The 19,531-nt window shown below is 38.2% G+C and overlaps 2 protein-coding genes and 1 pseudogene across 2 annotated transcripts in view; 2 read left to right on the forward strand and 1 right to left on the reverse strand.

The window, feature by feature from the left end:
- Positions 1–1,213, forward strand: part of LOC110983770 (tubulin delta chain-like) — a 63,605-nt gene extending 62,392 nt beyond the window's left edge. Inside the window, exon 17 of the transcript XR_015424837.1 lies at positions 565–1,213. The gene's annotated coding sequence lies outside the window, so the exon portion shown is untranslated. The remainder of the gene's footprint in view (positions 1–564) is intronic.
- nsf (N-ethylmaleimide sensitive factor, vesicle fusing ATPase) overlaps positions 1,106–19,531 on the reverse strand; it is a 75,548-nt gene continuing 57,122 nt past the window's right edge. Inside the window, exons 24-26 of the mRNA XM_022243306.2 lie at positions 8,766–8,827; positions 5,596–5,703; positions 1,106–4,057 (exon numbers count right to left, since the gene is read on the reverse strand). Of these exons, the coding sequence (XP_022098998.1) occupies positions 4,048–4,057; positions 5,596–5,703; positions 8,766–8,827 (180 nt within the window). The 3' untranslated portion in view covers positions 1,106–4,047. The remainder of the gene's footprint in view (positions 4,058–5,595; positions 5,704–8,765; positions 8,828–19,531) is intronic.
- Positions 14,872–19,352, forward strand: LOC147799593 (uncharacterized; annotated as a pseudogene).

The following is a 19,531-nucleotide window of genomic DNA, read 5'->3' on the forward strand; positions in this document are numbered from 1 at the left end:
AATTTTTGGGGGGGTTTCGTTTGATTTAAACAATTTTGTGCTTTTGGCACTCCATACAAATCAGTGGCACATGTTGCAATGATATTTTGGTCATTTGGCATTCCATACAAAGTGATCTCACTTCAGTGCCATGCTCTTGTTTCATGGCCTCCAGTATGCCCCCCACACTGTGTGACTTTTTCGTTATAGGTAGGCATTACGTGTTCCCCCGCATAGAAGCCAATACGCAGCGTTTACATGTAGTACAAATGGGATTTTCTTTAGTAAGGTGTGTTTTGTTGTTGGCGCCTTGTGTGTGAACAGGTGAGCCAGTTATGCACTTGGGGCAATGGACTCCAATGTTTTAGCTATCATGTAATGGGCATTTCACGCTTATACCTCTCACGGTTGATTTTTTACAGAGTCTTGAATAATATTGGACTTTTTATTATAATTTCCAGTCAGATGATTTAATTGGCCCCAAACTCCACACATGTTAAATGGGTAAGTATCATCATATCCACCAAATTTCAGGTGATTACAAAACCTTTTCCCACAGACATTTATTCAAAATTCATTTTTCAGAATTTTCAACCTGTTGCTAGAGGGCGCTCGACAATTGCATGACGTCATCAGTAGATGTTTTGAAGAGTACAATACCCCAAGAGATAAACACCATTGAAAACAAGTCAAAATCTATTACCACTTTGAAACAATAACCCCACTTCCGGTTTCAACCTCAAGGAAGGTTCATGTGATTTGACTCACATGAGACGAATTAAAGACGAAATTTTACTATGCTACTGTTGCAAAGAGAATGCTGCGGGAGGCCACTGTTAAATATGTAAAAATCCATATAAAAATAATATTGAACATTCAAAATTTAATCAACCCATTTGATGGGCAATGCATGACGGGCGACGCACAACGGGCGACGGAAAATGGCATGTTTGGAACTGGTAAATGGCAGAATTGGGACACAACAAAAAACAAAAGGCGACGGACGACGGGAGATATGGAATTCCATACTAGATAGTCTTTAAAGGCCATTTGCATGCCAGAATTAATTTCTTATCTAAAGATTTAACACATCCTAAAATAGACACTCATGTTTTGATGACTTCAGTTTCAACATTTAATACTGTTTATTTTGCAGTTATCAACACAGAATATTTTAAAAGAGAATCGAAGTAGTACAGGAATGAATTTCTTGCATTATGTACTTTTTACATATTTTTATAAAGAGTAGATTTTCAAAATGTCACAACTGTAAAATAAGGTTAAGCAAAGACATAACCAGGGCTGTAAAAACTGAGCCATATGTAGATTGTATCTGCCCCTCTACTGAAAGAGTAAAACCAACATGGGTAATATGAAGGTTTTAACATTTGTGGCATGAATGCTATAACAAAAGAAACATAGCTTTGGATTTTGTCTTTTTATATGTATATGTAATTACTGCATTAAAGTGAAACATCTTTCGGCCAGTGATATTCAGGTCATTCAGTTACTTATGTGTAAAAATGGAAAACATTAAGAAAGATGAAATACAATTCTGGATAGCTACCAAATTCAAATATATGCATGTCATATTTGATTAAGTACACATGAAACAAGCATTAGAAGGAATGTAAGATACCATTTGGTCAACAAGCTCCGACACTTCCACATGATTTCACGTACATACACAAAAAAAGAAAGACTTGTATCTACTCTATCACGTCACAAAGTGCAAGATGCAGTATCTCACAATTAATTTTATATGGATTTTTAAAGATTCGCAATGTCAGTATTTTATGGCCCATTATTTGACCTGTCTTTTTCATGGTTTGGCATAAATCTTCAGATGTTAGGTTTGAAGGAAACCAGGTTTGAATGTTTTCCAGATTTGAGGGAATCAGGTACGAAAAAGGCCCACACTGGTATGTAGATCAGTCCCTTTTATATAGTGGTTAAGTGGAAAAAAGAAAAGGAAAAGAAGCCACTTTGGCCATTGCCCAAAACAGCTACATGTAACAAGATTAACAAGCCATTGCAAGTTATGCTGCATAAACCTACACTATTTCAATTAGCATGCAACCTGATTATCTGTCTCAAAAGTTGGACGAATTAACAGTAGTTATGGCTACATGTACCATAATAGGATAATAGACTTGAAGAGAGATGCAAGTACACAGAAAAATGCAAGAAGCTGCTTTTTTCATGTTTCAAGTGATGCTGTGAAATGGAAAGGGAGCTCTATGGGAAGACTACAATTCCTGTACCTGTACTACAGAAAAGCTACAATGCACATGTATGTACTGTAACAATGAAGTGTTCATGTTATTTGTCCTAATTTTATTCATTTGGAACAAATGCTTTATGATAGGAATGTACAGAAATTGAAGTATTGAATGAAGCTTTAATAAATATTAAGAATTTCTAGTCAAATATCCATCAACTTTCTGTACTTTTTTTTATATTGCAAATGTTTTCAATATCTGAAAAAATGAATTAAACAACTAATATGAGGATCTAAAAACCGTAATTAAATAATAAAAGTTTAATTTGTGTTACTGCCCAGAATTAAAGCATGCTAATACATTTCAATTCTGGCAAATTATCATTCATTGTCTGAATTAATTTCCATACAAACTGAACCATTACGATATACCATTTTTTTAAATGTAAGTTACTACTAGTACTCAGCATCTGCAAAATTAGTATCATATTGTGCTCATTGCCACATTCCTTACCATCCTTAAACACACTGTTGAGACAGTTATACACTGTTTAACCAGTTAATGTCAGGTTTTCTTTCCTGAAAGCACTGCTGGGGGTGGGCTTTTCTTTGCAAATTCTTTCTGGCACCCATAAAATAAGCAAGGACACACAACTCCTGAGTTTAGGCATCAGTACTTCTTTCTTTTCCCCAAGTTCTTCTGTTCAGCCGTGTTTCAACTGCCCTGGTAAAAATTGTGGCGTACATGTCCATCCGCGTGTAGGATCATCTTCCGTACTTTGACCCATCAAGCAAAACACATTTATACATCAATTGCAGAAATGAAAACAGAATTTTTAAATGTGTGTACACGTCCTCCATGGAAAAAATAAGGAAAAGTGTGTGTGATTACTCATCATCCAGCGTTAAGCAACCATCCTATCCTAAATGACTTGTTCTGCATGTAGTTATGACTACTACATGTACATCTTATACACCACATTCTATCTTTACCATACATGTCCTCCTACTTTGTAAATTTATTCATCATGAATCACACAGAACACTGAGATTTTCACATTAAAATTGCGAACAAATGTTCATGCTTTCTGCAACAGTGTGTCAGGTAGAATCTCTCATAGAACTCCTATACAATATAGGCTACTGTTGCACACCTGTCTTAAATACTAAATGTTCACTGGCCTAGAATGATCACATGACCAGTCAATAAAAATGCATCATAGACCCTACCATACAGTTCAAACTGTAAGACAGGGACTTCTAACTAGACAACTCATATTCACTGGTACCTGCACTTCTTTCACACTGAATTGTAATGGGAGCAGCAAACTGCAATATACTGTGCCACAACCCATACACACAAATATACCTACAATCAGCTGTTCCAGTGCTGCAATGTAATTAAAGTTTGCTTCCTTGAATATGTTCCTTAATGTGATGTCTGCTCAGCATGACAGCAAGGGTTCTTTTGCTTTTAAATAAGCACATGCAGCTGATGCAATCATAATGATGCATAATGATGTACAACTTTCTGTGCAACAGATAGTCAATGTTTTGACAACATTGGAGACATTTTGGAGAGGAAACTGTAGCAAAGAAGTCGTGACACAGGTATAACAAAGCATACTGATTGCTGTGTGAAACTGTTAAACGTCTTCAACCTAATTGGCACTGTTAAAAGTACAATGTTTCAGTGGTGCATATATGAAAATACTGCACAGCACTGCAGAATTGGTGTTGTGTGACACTGGTCCTGTGCTTCATTTCTTCTCATAAAAAGAAGATTATAATACAGTTTCCAAAAATCAACTCTGTTCCTGTGAGTCAGCTCTGCAGCATGCCACTTTTCATTCCAACCTGCAAGAAGCAAAAAGTGAAAGTAAAAATGATTTTGTTTGTGGAAGATGTAGGACAGGTCTATGTAAAAGTGACAGTTTGTGACACTACTGTAGTGAATGTGGATATACAGTTGACTCTATTATGAAATCCCTTGGATCCAGCGAAATATTTGTTTCCCAAATTTGTTGCAAGCAAAGTGCAATGCATTGGCTTCTGGTTGATTGTTAATTCAATATATAGGTCTTATTGCAGATATGTACATACATCCAAACATGTCTGACGTCTGCAATCATTTTAAGAATGCTCTCCAGGGTACTATTCATCATTTAAGGTGAATTTTTGTAAAATAATAAACTTTCATGTTATTTAAAACAAAAAAAGAAAGTGGAAGACATGTTCATGTACATAAGACAAATGAAATAAAACACAAACAATTATGACTCTCGATCATCACTCAGTGGCACATAGAACTTAACTGAAATTCAATGCCAGAATGTTACTACAGAAGTACAAATCTTAATAAGCACTTCAAAGCTGACTGATCTGGCTTGAAGTGGTCTAAGGGTGAAGATCTATCTAGACCTTTTCATTTCAAAGGAACAGTGCATAAGCATTTTGTCTAAGACCCATTGAGAGGTATGAACATAATCTAGCAAGGCCCTTTCCAGCTAGGTTTGTGAACATACACATGTATGCTACCACGAACAGACCACACACACGTGAGTAAACAAGAACATTACTAGTCTATGAAAAGTTAGCAGGAAATTTGGTCCCATGTAAACATGATATGTACCATCAATTCCATTTGAATTTTTAAAAAGGCCTATAAACACTGGCAGAAAAGGTCATGCTTGGGGGCTGTTAGTCATGAGGGGTTAAGAAACAGATGTTTTATATCCATGTGAATACTCTAGAATTGCAATTCCCTCCTTTACTTGTTAATTTGTATAATCGTAGTTATTAACCATTTGCTGCCAGGTTTGATTTGAAGTTACATGATGAATTCCCGGGGGATTTTCAAGATGTCTGTTTTCCAAATTTTCCAAAAATTCCTAACTTCATTTACTGGATGTTTACGCCCACACGAAAGACTGTCTGGTTTTCAGATTAGAATCTGACACACAACATCTATGGACGCCTGAGTATTTCAGCCAGGCCTGCTGCCTTGTAAAGAGAGCCCAGATTGTGCGGTGTTATGTAATTTTTTTTGTTCCTGAAACTGGCCCAATGCATTGCTGGCGTCTTTTCGAATGTGGCCAGACTAGCATGCAGTGGTATTGTATCACTCATCACTGGAGCGCTTTTGTCCCCAGTCATAATCCGTATACTCTTTCAAAACAATGACGGATTACCTCCAGTATTGACAAAATGTTGGTAATTCCCAGCAGCCCAGTTTTTTGCTCCGAGTATGGTCTTTCGTTACAAGGCCCAGGTCCTTTGTCCGATTTCAGGCACCCCGGCTGTGCATATAAAGCCAACATCTCTGGCACACCGGCACGAGGAGATTAAAACAAGCCATTCATATACAATAGACAGACATGTATCTTGAGTCTCACCCTGCCTCTTCCTCCAGTAGACACAGAAGCTTTGGTACACGGAACCCCTCTTCAGTCTGTCGTACCAGCTCCAGTAAAACAAGGAGCTTTTTAATCCCAATACAGAGTCTGTGTAAGAGAAGTAAATTGGCATTTCACTATTGGTATTTCAACCTTGCTCCTGGAACTGAGTGGATTTGGACAACTCAAGTAATTGATTACGCTTTACTGAGGCGTTTGCAAAGAGGTGATGTTGTAACTTGTAATCTAAATTTAGTCAACAAATCAACCATGAAAAGTGAAAATTGTGGTGATGTCATGATGATGAATTATCAAAATCAGAAACCATCTGAAATGTTTATTTTGTTTTGGTTTTCCATATCAAATTCCTAAGAGAGATCAGAACATGTAACATATGAAAACCTGTTCCATCTAACCAGGTCTTAAAGTGACCTGAACCTTGAGTTGGAACAGTGTACATATATATTTACTCATATTAACAATATTAATATTCTAATATTCATTCATTAGTTTATTTCATTCTTACCATGGCCCAAGCCAAATTACAAGAATATTACATATTATAATTAAAATACATGTAAAATACATTAAAAGTACATCCAAAAATAGCAAGCACAAAAACATTAATCACTAATCCTAATTATAATTATTGAAACTAATAAACAAATGAATAAAACATCAAACCTTCTTCAGCGGGTTGAATTATGTTTTGTTTCTCTATTGTTGAATAATATATATAATAATTTATATAATAATAATTCCTTAAGCCACAAGAAGGCCTGTGCGGATTCTCTAACTATGAATTTAATAAATTAATATAAAATGGAATGGGGCTATTCTTAAAACGGTTAGTCCTTCAGGATAGCAATGAAATAGAATGGAGTTGAGCAACTCCCTAACAGTTTAGTTAAATAGTTTTTCATAAAGGATGATTATTCATCAGTTTGTTTACACTAAGACAAAGACTCAACAAATTTTTAACAATGTGCCTGCCGACGATCAGCAAGGGTTTCAATGCCACACATTTCCATAGCATCCTGATATGAATTATAATTATTACCAAGCATAATGATACACGCTCTTTTCTGCAATTTTTCTAAAATATGAATGTGATCTTTGAAGTTAAGAATTCTACACAACGTCAGCATATTCTATCGTGGGTCTGACATAACCTTTATAAACAACTGTCAATTCATCTGTTGTAAGACCAAATTTTTAAAGTGCGCGTAACATGTATAAATGTCTGTGTGTTTTCTTAACATATCACTAATCTGGAGATCCCACTTCAACTCATTTTGAATCGTGACTCCTAGGATCTTTGCTGAAGACACGAAGCAAGTGGGTTATGATCAATAGTTAATGCTGGTATGGGCAGATTTCTCTTGAAGCAGATTTGAAGAGCCTGACAGTTAGATGGGTTTAAGTTATTATCCTTAGTCCACTCAACAAAACGATCTAATTCAATTCAAAGGTTACCAGTGATAGAACTAGGACAATTCTCGGCTTAAATTAAGTCACCCACATACATGTACTTCCAAATACCAACTTTATTATCTGGTGAAAAAATGTTGATGAAGCACTGAAAACCAATGGGACTGATTTTGGTACCTTGTGGAAGACCTCCTTTGGGTGTTTTGAAGTCAGATAATCTCTGATTATATGTGACACATTGTTGCCTATTAAAAATAAAACTGTAAATCCAAGGAATAATTGATTCCCTTACCCCTAACTTTGAAATTTTTTAAATTGAGATCGAAACCTTTTGAAAAGTCACCTCCACTGTGTAAAGAATGCATCAAACTAACCAGATAGTGTGAGGTGGAAACCCCTTTATCATTACTATACTGGGCGATATACATGTAAACTCTTCAGCAATTTTGGCCAAGCCATCCGACATGGACACCGGCATCAGCCTTTCAATATTTGCTGGATAGTCTTTAGGAAAGGGAGTAACAATTGCCTTTTTCCATTGAAAAGGAACAATTCCTTCATTAGATGAGCTATTAAGAATATGAGTGAATGGAACATTAAGCTCGTATGCAAATTCTTTGAGAAGCTGAGGCAGAATTCCATCCGGACCAGAGGCTTTGGATGTTTTAACCTTTCTCAATACATCATACACTTCCCATGGGAACAGAAGAGGAGGTGGCCTAGGAGCCAGTAAAAAGACAGTGAGGTTGGTATTGTCCAAAGATGTCAGACCAGACGATACATGAACAAATTCGTTATAAATGGCATTAGCGATGTCAATATAATTGTCTGCACATACTCCAGGTACTTGTATACAAAATTCAGTACGCTCTCTTTTGGTCGTATTATCTGTTGATGGCTGAAAATATCAGCAATTCACTGAATCAAACTTTAAATAACTTGTGTGAATTTATAAGCAATGAATGAAAACAGGAAAAGCCTTAGTACCTCTACATAGTTACATGCAAGGTATGGAATCAGTTATGTATTGTCAAAGTGGACAGCTCCTAACCTTGGCTAGCTCTTTCAACAACACTTGCAGTTGGTTTTGTAATCACAACCATAACTGTCCTTCACACAGAACCATACCGAACAGCAATATGTGTTCTATATCAACCCAGTCATGTACAGATTATATGTCCGCATATCAACATCCTTTCAATCAGTAGGCTGCTTTGCTGCCTTTTTACTGTTCACCAGTATGCATGCATGTTTTAGAAGGCATTGATTCGATTCAATTCTTTATTAGTCTATAAAAACTGAAATTCTACTTCAACTGGCTAAGAAACTATAGTTACGAAAATATTAATACCACACAATACAGAATTTATGATGAAGAATTTCAGAAAAGGGTAATTCTGTGTCAATTGAACATGCTTTTGGACCTGACTGTCACGGATTAGAACATAATTCAGTGTGCTACTTGGATTCCTTGAGAAACCCCTTGAACCAAACTTTCATGTCAATTGGTACATTAGTTATTGAGATATAGGTTAATAAACTTTTGACTAATGGGTTTGACCAACTTTGTTTGGACAGCCATGTCTCCTGAAGTAAAATACCCACAAAGAATGACCAAAAAGCAAGGTGTTAAAACAAAAAGTTAATCATAATGCAAACAAAAGAACAGATGAGACGTGCATGTAAGTGTTGTGCCACAGCAGTATTGAAGTTTCTCCTTTTCATTTTTTTGTACTTACCTCTTCCCACTAAGTTTCTTCTGTACTGTGGCTCTTTCAGAGACAGTGAAACAATCAAAGTCCTGAACATTAAGGAAATCACACAAAAAATCTGTTAAGCAATAAGACTTGCTGGAAATAAACAAGGTATGTGAATCTGAGGCACCAACAGCTCAGAAGTTTTAGGGTGTTAATATTTGAATCCCATCAAATCTAAAATGTACTGAAAAGAAGATCACTTTTCTTCAAATAGCTTCTATTTAAAACTTACAAAAAGTACCCCTGCAAACAAAAGAATAGATGAGCAAGGAAACTTCTGTTGCCTGAATTTCATTTAGCTATAAATCTACCTTTGCACCATGTAAAACATATTTTCTTCACTAAGAAAAAAATGGTACTATGATGTACATGTACATGTAAGTGTGCTTCAAAGGAAAAGATAAAGAAAAACACATGAATCTTAGAAATTTGGACGAGCCAAGACATGTTTATTATTATTATTGTTGTTGTATTATTATTATTATAATAATATATTTCTGGTAATGACACCAACGATTCCTCAAAAGCACCCTAGGCACTGTAGTTCGCAAGCCTGAAGAAACCTGTAGAGAGGAAGACAGTGAGAAGCAGTTACAGTTTTAGAGGTAAGAGGAAAACTGCAGAGGAATATTCTGGGTAAAACCCACAGAATCAGGAAGGGACTGAAACCCAATCCACATGTGGACCGGGCCGGGATTCGAACCCGGGCCGCAGAGGTGGAAAGCGAGGAAAGAACCACTATGCCAACCTGACTCCTACATGTTTGAGACATGTAGGGTTATAAAGCCTACTTTAACAGATATAGGAAACAGTCCCTTGGTCAAGTGGTGACCACCAAGGTCACCACTAAGTCAGATGAAAAAAATATCAAAGGAGCTATAGACACACAAAGAGAAATGACTTGTTGGATGAGCACAGTTACTATAAGATGCATGTATGTAGGATACAATGCACCAGTTTAGTATTTCAACAGTGCATGCTCAAAATGAAGAGCATTGCAAGCCATTCGAGAAAACGGTTCATGCAATTCAACAACTATCCCTTCAAGCAAAACTTGAGAAAATAAGCATAGTCCCTGGGGGTAAACTACAAATTCATTTAACTGTAATGTGTCCCTAGGAGTACACAGTTTGTACACAAAATGATCATGCCACAATGCAGCCGAGTTTTAACCACTTGCTGCCAGGTGTAATTTAAAAGTTGCATGACATAAACTGGGGATTTTCAAGATTACCAAAATTCTTCACAAAATTAACTTCATTTACTGGACGTTTACACCCACACGAATGACTGTCGGGTGGCTATTCTAATCTGACATACAAAATCTATTGATGTAAGAGTATTTCAGCCAGGCCTGCTGCCTTGTAAAAAGGCCCAGATTTTGCAGTGTCGTGTAAGTTTCTTTTGTTCCCGAAACCAGCTCAGTGCACTGCTGGCGTCTTTTCGATAGGGGCCAGATTAGCGTGCAGCGGTATTGTATCACTCATCACTGGAGCACTTTTGTCCCTGGTTGTAATCTGCTTGGGGCGAATGCCACAAACAGTGGTATAATCTTTCAAAACAATAACAGATTTCCTCTGCTATTGACAACTGAAAAGATAATAGCATTTCCCGGCAGCTTTTTTTTGTTCCGGGTACAGTGTTTTGTTATAAGGCCCAGCTCTTTAGTCTGGTTTTGGGCTTCCTGGCTTCGTGTATAAAGCCTATGTGCCCGAAACCAGGCACCCAAGCATGAAGTGGTTAATGGTCCCTAGTGCATTTACATGTACATTCTAGGCGTCCTGACTCTACTGAAACAGAAAATAAAAGTGTATCATCTTAGAATTTCTTAAGTAGGAAAAGTGGGAAATTTTCTTCTGCTGGGCAGAAATCCAATGTCATCCCTTAAAATCACCATCCAAATTTCTTTTTCAAAATTATACTGCATTTGGAGAACACAAATTTGAGTGGAAAAAATTTAATGAACAAGACGTTCTATGTCTGTTTACAAAAGATCCTAGGGCTATTCTGCATTCGTAAGATTACAAGACAAATGCACCTACCATTCATGCATGCACTGTAAAACGTGTAGAGCCAAAAAACTTGAGCAAAGTCAATGACATTTGCACATGAAAATTAAAATCTACAAAACATCCCAAGATTATGTCATTATGACATCACTTCATGTATATAAGTAGGACTTTAGGCTCTACCTACTTTGAAGTTAATGCCAGTACATGTACAATCTACTGTAACTTGTTGTAAAGCAAATGAATCACTGAAACTGCTATGTCACTCATGCATCTGAACCTCAAAAAACTATTCCTGTCTGCAGTTTTGCATATTCACAAGTTGACCAAGCACTTATTTGATTTCACAACTACACCTCACAAACTTAGTGGGCAGTTCCAATGGTCATGACATGTTTATGATTCAGACTAACAAGGCATACTCACAGTGTGGGTAAGCAGTGTGTTACCGTTATGAGCTTTGGGTAAGTAGTACGTGATAAACTGCTGGTAGAATTATTTTTTATTGCAAGTGGGTTCAGCTGCAGCAAGCATTTTGGCACTGTGCTATATACTGGCTACGCTGTCCTGTACACACAAGACATGCAAAATGCCCATTGTGAAACTGTTAAGGGGAAGCAACAGATGGCCGTTAGGATTTTTAATCTAATTTTTTTGTTGGGGGGGTTGATTTTTTAGGAGTAAAGGTCTTCTGGTCTGATTATGCCATCAGCCTGAGGTTTTGCCCATGCATTGTATGTATGAAAGTAATAGTATCTACAAATTTTCAAGCAATTTCAACAAACTTTCCTACAGACATCAAGAAAACAAGTGGTTAGTATTTGCTTTCTGGAGTGGGTTACATGCATAACTTTGCACTTGGTTGAGTTAAGTTTCATTTGGTTATCAGAGCACCATCTGGGGTCACTGAGGTCATTCTGTAAAATGGAAATGTCATCTTCACATCTAATAATTCTATACAAAACAGTGTCATCTGCATATTGAGGAAGAGAAGATTTTACATGGCTAGCCAAGTCAGATGTAAATAAATTAAATAATACAGGACCAAGGACTGAGCCTTGGGGGACTCCTGAAGTTACTGGTATCCAGTCAGAATTGGCTCCTAAAAAGATGACTCATTGTTCTCTGTTGGAAAGGAAATTATTGATCCTTGAAAGTGTGTTACCGCAGATTCCATACTGATGTAGTTTATGAAGAAGGGTTGAATGGTCACATTTGTCAAAGCTCTGGACCAGTTAAGAAAGGTTGCATCAATGTGAGGAGGATTGGAAATGTCAAGAGCTCGAGACCAGGTGACAAAGAGGGAAGTTAATTGAGTACATGTGTAATACAAGAACGTCGGGGTAGAAATCCATGCTGTGAATCTGGGATGATCTGATGCTGGGAAAAATGATCAAGTAGTTTCCTGCTTATAAAACCTTCAAGCATTTTACAAAGAACAGAAGAAAGGGAAATAGGTCTTTAATTAGTAATGAGAGATTTATCGCCATGTTTAAACAATGGGACAACATTCGCCTGTTTCCAGTTGTGGGGAATGACACCTGTTGAAAGACTGAGAATGAATATGCTAGTTTACATAGGAATAATCGCAAAACCGGCTAATTTCAGAATTTGTGGACATATGCCATCCAAGCCGGGTGCTTTGGAAGGATTAAGCTTGCCGAGAGCCCTAATAACATCTCCTTGAGTAACACAGAAAGTAAAGGCCTCCAAGTCAGGTAGATGGTAGAAGATTGCTGTGGAGAAAAGTTACTTTGAAAAGACAGATTGAAAGCATTAGCAATTGCACTGGGATCAGAGAGAGTTTGGTTGTAAATAAAAGTGGCATTCCTCTGGTATTTTCTCTTGCTGTTAACATAAGACCAAAAACGCTTACGGTTGTCTTTACAATCAAGGGCTGAACTATAAATATAATCATTATAAGAATTCCTTGTGAGTTGATTAACCAAAGACCGGAATTCTTTGTATTTGTCCAACAAATTTGTATTGTTCTTGTTATTCACAGCACATCTGTACGCATGGTTCTTTTTTCTCGCCGCTTTGACGATGTCATTTGTTATCCATGAAGACCAGCGGTGTCCTTTGGACGTGGCGATAGGGACGACATCCTTCACTGCCGCATGGATAAGTGAAGTGAAATTTTCCCATGTTACATCCACGTCATCTTCAAGGAAAAGTTGCCATGGAATGCATTGTCGGGTGGTCTGAAAATCCTGTTTGTTGGCCTTGTGAAACTGGTGAAAGGTACGATGGAAATTGGTGTCTGGATGTTGTGAGGATCTGGAAGTGAACGGAGTCATGGTCACTGTTGCCCAGCCCAGGTCCTTTGCACATATTCCGAGTCCAGTTTGGTTCATTGCAGAAGATGAGGTCCAGCATGGCATCATTTCCGTGAGGATTTCGTCTTGTAGTGAAGGAGACCAGTTGAGACATATTCAAAGAGTCAATGATATTGAGAACAGCAGCAGAGCGAGTGTTAAGAGATGGAGGATTGTGTTCATCAGAGGATGCCAAGCAGGGTATTTGTAGATTGAACTCGCCGACGAGAAAGATTGCTTGAAATTGATGTGAGCAGGGAAGGATGCAGTTGATCAAGAAGGAAAGCGCTTCATCAAATCCAGTTATTGATGACAGGGGTCGATAACATGTCCCAATAAGTAGTTTGCCCTTGTTGTGAGGAAGAATGACCTGGCTCTAGATGAGTTCACATTCTTTGAAATTAGCTTGAGTGTCGGTAGAGGGCTAAAATTCATCTCGTCGGGATGGCATGAGATGAGGTTTGCATGCAAAGAGCACACCACCTCCATTGCGTTTCCTGTCATGACAAAAAAAATGGCACTGTGAAGTGTCCAAAATTTTGGGAGTCATGACGTCAGGGCATAACCAGGTTTCAGTTACACAAGCGATGTCAATATTATTGAGGGCAAGATCTGTCTGAAGATTGAGTGTTTTGTTGACCACACTGCGAGCATTCAGCAGGACACAATTCAAGTTGGTAGAATTCTGATGGTCATGGGGCTGGCAAGGACCTGGATTTGGTTGAATGTCACCTGACTTGATGAGTTGAAGTTGGAAAGTACAGTGAGAATTACTGTAGTAGAGAATTCTCTGCCCTTGGTACTTGGCATGTCCATTCCTGGCTTTCTCAGTTGATGTAGAAGGAACAAAGGGACCTTCAGATTCTCCGTGACCCCAGCTGATGAATATTAATAGCAGTAGGGTCAGTAGCTGCAGCTTGGCAAGACAAACAGCCATTGTAACAATGGCAGCTAGTATCCACGGTTCACTGATCAGGAAGCTTCATGGAGCAAAAATGGCTTCACTCTTAGTTCAGAGAAGCAAGAAATCTCAGATGAATTTCACAGAATAACTCCACAACCTGGAGTTATTCCTGAAACTGGAACAGAAAATGGTCCAGCAGGATCACTGGTAGTACATCTGTAGACTGGTGATGAAAATGACAGTTGGTTGGAACTGTCCTTGTCAAATCTTGTGGTGAATACAGAGCAGAAAACTTGTACCCAGTTTTGGAATCGCCGAGACCACCACAACCAAGCCCATTTCAGAAACATGCAAGGTCAAATTTTGTATTTGTGTTGGTTTGATGATGGCCATCCCTCACTTTTCCTTAAAACTTTCACAAAGAGCTTTGTGCATGTCTTGTGTGTCGGCATCTGGCACGGTGCCAATATGCTCACAGTAGCCAAACCCACATATGATGATACAACAGGCATGCATTCCGATACATGCAAGCTGGCTTTGTTGCACCCCAATGCAATGAAACGAGGAGTTTTGATGACATACAGAAAATACATAATAATATAAACCCCAAATCTTACTCTTATCTGGTCAAAATGATTATGTGATTTATTAAAAAATAAAGTTTAGTGTAGAGTGTTGTAGGGATGGTCAGTCATATGTATAGTGTGCACATGAGAAGCTTTTAGAAAAGACAGCAACCCACCTATGTGCTTATTTGCCCTGTCCACAATTCTCAATGTGTTGTGGAAAAAAGTGATAAACACATATCAGGGCCTTTTAATGAAAGTGATATGACAGTAACTATAATTTACTTATTGATGAAGGAGGATGACAAGATTCTTGTCCGAAATTATGCACTGCACAAGACTGGGGTATGTTTTATTTTATGACAAAAATGCAGCAAATTATGAAATTAAATATGATTGATGGAACAATCAATGTAGTGGACAAGAACAATGCACAAACAATGTATTTTGAGCACGCCTCTACTGCAAGATTCATATAAAAAACAAACACCTTATACATGTATCATCCCCCTGACATTTCGACGTCACTGGCGTATCATTAATACATATTGAAAATTTCTGAAATTGGCAAAAATGGGTCTCAGGGGGGCCATGTTTTTGACTTTTTTTCCAACCATTAATGGAAAAATTGTTCCATTTTTTTCATGATATCTTGGCCGTCTGTTGTGGAAAGATTGTAATTGGGAAAAGAAGGGTTTCTTCTCATTGCCTATACAAAGAACTAAAAATATCTAACTTCAATCACTTGTTTGACATCCGATGAGATCATCATGATATCATTTTTCTAGAACCATCTATGCACTATGGTCTTTCCTCGGTGTAACTTTGATAAAAATGCAAGGTTACTAAGCGATTGAAAAGCAGAGCTGCAAATATGTACGATTTGGGTACGCTTGTACGATTGTGTTCTTCGTTGGTACGATCTTTTACAATGCCCTCTTGAAAAAAATAAATTTAAAAAGATGCTTCATTCCCTACATTTTCTTTCGACAAAAGTGGTCTGAAAACCGTGGAAGGACTGATAACAAGTCTTTTTAGACGGTGCGTGCATATTGTATTCGTACCAGTCTTGGTTCTAGATGTGGATTGTTACTTGCTAATTTCGGTTGCACGTACGTACGTACAGTACGTCTTAACCAGTATTGTAAGCTGTACGCATACAACTCGTGATGGCTGTGGACAAAAAAAAAAGTCTTGTGTCGAGACTACTACTCCAGCTATGCTTTAAGCAGTCACATTCTACCCAATTGCTCAAAAAGTGCAAATGTGCAACATACACAGACCTGCAAATGAAGAAAGCTGAAGTTCCTGGGCAAAATACAGAGTCTCTCAAGCAAGGTTCCAGCTCTTCAAATCAGCACTGGATACAACTCTGAATGGGTGATTTACTCCCTCCGACAGCCATGACTGGAATCAACACTCCAACAATTGGAGAAAATGCTGATTGTGGCAGTTTTATGATGCTTTAATATCAGTGCATAAGTTGATGACCGGTACTCACTGAGCCTGTCATCAGAGTGGATAGAGCTGATTCATGGACTGTCCTTCGTGAACAAAGCGTAACACATGTAGAGCACTGTTATTCTCTGAGGACTGCTATCACAGATCCTTTGACCAAACGAAACAGTTTCATTGTAAAAACGTTTTAATTTACATTCTAACTTTCATGGTTGTAGAACCAATGTTTGTTATACACCCTCATTAGTGCTTATACACTATGTAGTTTAATATTCATACAAGTCTACCATGAAAAGGGCTTGCCCCAATTAGTTGACTGTAAATTACGATATTCTGTGCACTGCTGCCATGAAAAGTACTATTTTTGAAATCTGAATCTTGGGAGCTCTGGAAAAGGCCTTTTGAAAAACTGTATAGAAACAGCGACATCTGGCGCCCCATCCTCACATCCCAGTCCAATGGGTCTCCTATACCCTAGGACTCCCTAGTTAGGTTTCCCCCTCAGTCAGCCTATGGGTCTTCTATACCCCTTGGCACCCAGCTATTCACTCTCCCACTGCCAACTCCAACTGACACGCTCCGGTAAACACACACACAGGGCATGCAGCCCCAGGATCCAGTGCAGCATCCATTGTTCCCGCCATCACTGTCCCCGCCTTAACGCCTCACCGAGCTAATCCCTACATCTGGATCCCTCTCTACACCATATAAGCTCCACTCCCAGTTAGAATCCTGCAGTCTCCTGAGGACGGACAGAGTACACTGTTCGAAACGTCGAGTTATTCCCCGGTTCTTCTCAGAACCACACATACTCAAAGAAGAGATAAATACATGGTGTTACCGCAATCTTTACTATAGATCTAGTTTCTTTCACCATGAAAACCTTTAAGTCTTACAACATTCATTACCACAACAATGCATTGCCCCTTCATATTGGATTACAACAGCTGTGCACAGTCAAGTTGATGGTGCGTAATTTAAAATGTTTATTTTGTCAATATGGGTGATTTGTCTAGCTAGAACAAGACCATTGGGATTCATCATGATGCTTTCCAGCAAATCATCAAATGTAGTGTGGTCGTATATCGAAATCCAGGTAGGCCTAATTTTGTTTTGTTTTTGAGCATGTTTAATCTTGACAGATGTCTGTGTTTATATCACGAATGTGAACGACAAAAGTACCATTGGCACCTGATGCCGGTCCTGGTGCTAGTCCAGCACAAAATAGTGTGCTGTATAAACCTTCCACCAGTGAGTGTATGGCATATTGCCCTGTTTGGACTCTGTTCTGGGCAACTGTTTCCAATTTATTTTCTTATGGGGGAAGAATTCCCTGACATATGAATGTCACCAATTTTCCCTACTCTGACCGGTTAGCCATCTGAAAGCATTAAAATGTTGGCTCCTTAAAAGTAAAGGTTAGCAGTGAAAACACTGAGGTGGCAGTATTTACCTTGAAAACAGACTACATGTAGTCTCATGAAATCATAACATTAAACTTTAGGGTTTGTGCACAGGATGTGAAGCAGTGTCCATACATGTAGGAATATCAAGTGTATAATTTTGAAAGCTATAATAATAATAATAATAATACAAATTGAAAAATTATAGAGCTATGGATCACCATTATCATTTTTCTTTGATTTTAAATTTACAAAAGTGCACTTTCAACTCCATTAATTTTGCTTTTTGTATATTATCATGCAAGTTTCATTCCTGGTGACTGCATGTAAATCTGTTGTTATGGCTACACAAAGTACAAATGCAGCAAGATCGACATATTATCAAGCCCATAATCGCCTTGCAAAAGTCTGATATGACAAGATTCTGCAATATATCGATGACATTGGTCCACACACAATTAGTTTGATGTTATGGGGAGAGGATCCACATTTCCTCCCTCAAATATCATATCCTGACATTGTTAATTTTTAGTATACTCTCCAAGTGCATACACTCTTAAGGACTTGAAATGCTACAAAGGACTTGAGGCTTACAACCAGTTTGTCAGTGGATGGGTCCTTAATTTAATGTGTTTGCTACCATCAATGGCAAACATACCATTACAGCAAAGGTAAAAAACTAAGACTTGAGGAGAAAAAATATCAAGTGTCCAAGTACCCACTTTAATCGTTCCATTTTGGAAAGTTTGGTGATATTGTTTTTGTTTGTGTTGTGGGGTTTTCCTTTTTTTATGTGGAAAAATATTGTGTAGAAATAAGGCAGAAATATTTCTCCATATAGTTGTGGTTAGAAAGTATGAGATGAAACAAGACTGCAAAAACTTTTGAGAAGAATCACACCTTTTACATGTTGTTTCACGTATATTTAAGGTGACTGTGAAGCAGATCTGCAAAAGGGGGAAAGCACAGTCATGACAGTTTTTAAATTCAATGGAAGGGTTTAAGAAAATTATTTTAAAATTTCTTGGGTAGGTGGGGGATGCTAAACATGTAATTTTGTGTGAAATTCACTCCTTGTCAATCCACAGCATAAGAATACTTAAGGTGCAAGTCTATAATTATCCTTGTTAGGCTCTACAAATTACAACAAATGAAGTTTTGAACTAGTCCACGGATTGTTCATTGTTCTACAGGAGGCAGCACTTAGGCCATGGTTATTTGCAGAAAAATGTGGCAAAAATCATCGCGGCCCACTGCAACTGCATTGCTGGCCTCGGAGAGGCTGGCACTCATGTCTGTGCTTTGATGTTTTATATTGACACAAAGGTGCATACTACAGATAGCAAAACAGTAACACAGGAACCAGCTTGCTGGAAGCTTCCATCAGCCGTAGAGGAAGTGCAGAACTTATCCATAGCTCAAATTGATTTCACATCAGCCAAAACCAAGAAGGGAAAGAATGATATGTTGGTTGATGATGGTTTGATGCCAACATAGCATTCCACAGCATAAGACAGTACCTGATCCTACAGATGTTGAACTCCAGACCTTCTTCTCACAGATGAATGCAACAGGAACTAAGCCAGAATTCCTAAGCATTGTACTGGAACACTGCCACCAATTCAAAACATCCCACCCTGACACCATTCTTCCAAGCAGTGATCTCTTTTTCATCTGGCCACCTTACTGTATTAAAAATAAAGAGTGTCTGTAAGAATCCAGAACCAACCTTCTCAATCACTCATTCAATCTGTGTTCTATCTGGAGTAATGCAGCTTTTCTACAGCAGCCTCCAAGTGGGGATGTTTACGTGAGACAGAGGAACAGCAAGCGTATGAGGAAAGAATGAGAGAAATACACCAAAATTTTGAAGTTAACCCCTTAACGCTGGGTCTTTTTTCTGAAAGCTGACTCTGAGAATTCCAGCCTCGCTTGGCCACAAAGGCCACCTGCCAAACCCCAAATTCTTGGTTTGTGGCCCTGCCTGCTCTGCACGCTTTGATTTACACAGTGAAAAGGCTCATTGTTTGGTGGCATGTGGCTCTACTCACGCTTCCACATTCCCATTGCCTCTTTTCAAAGTGGCACCT

Source organism: Acanthaster planci, linkage group LG03 (assembly GCF_054643075.1).
Source record: "Acanthaster planci isolate LZ-2023a linkage group LG03, COTS_SCS, whole genome shotgun sequence".
Classification (NCBI taxonomy): Eukaryota; Metazoa; Echinodermata; class Asteroidea; order Valvatida; family Acanthasteridae; genus Acanthaster; species Acanthaster planci.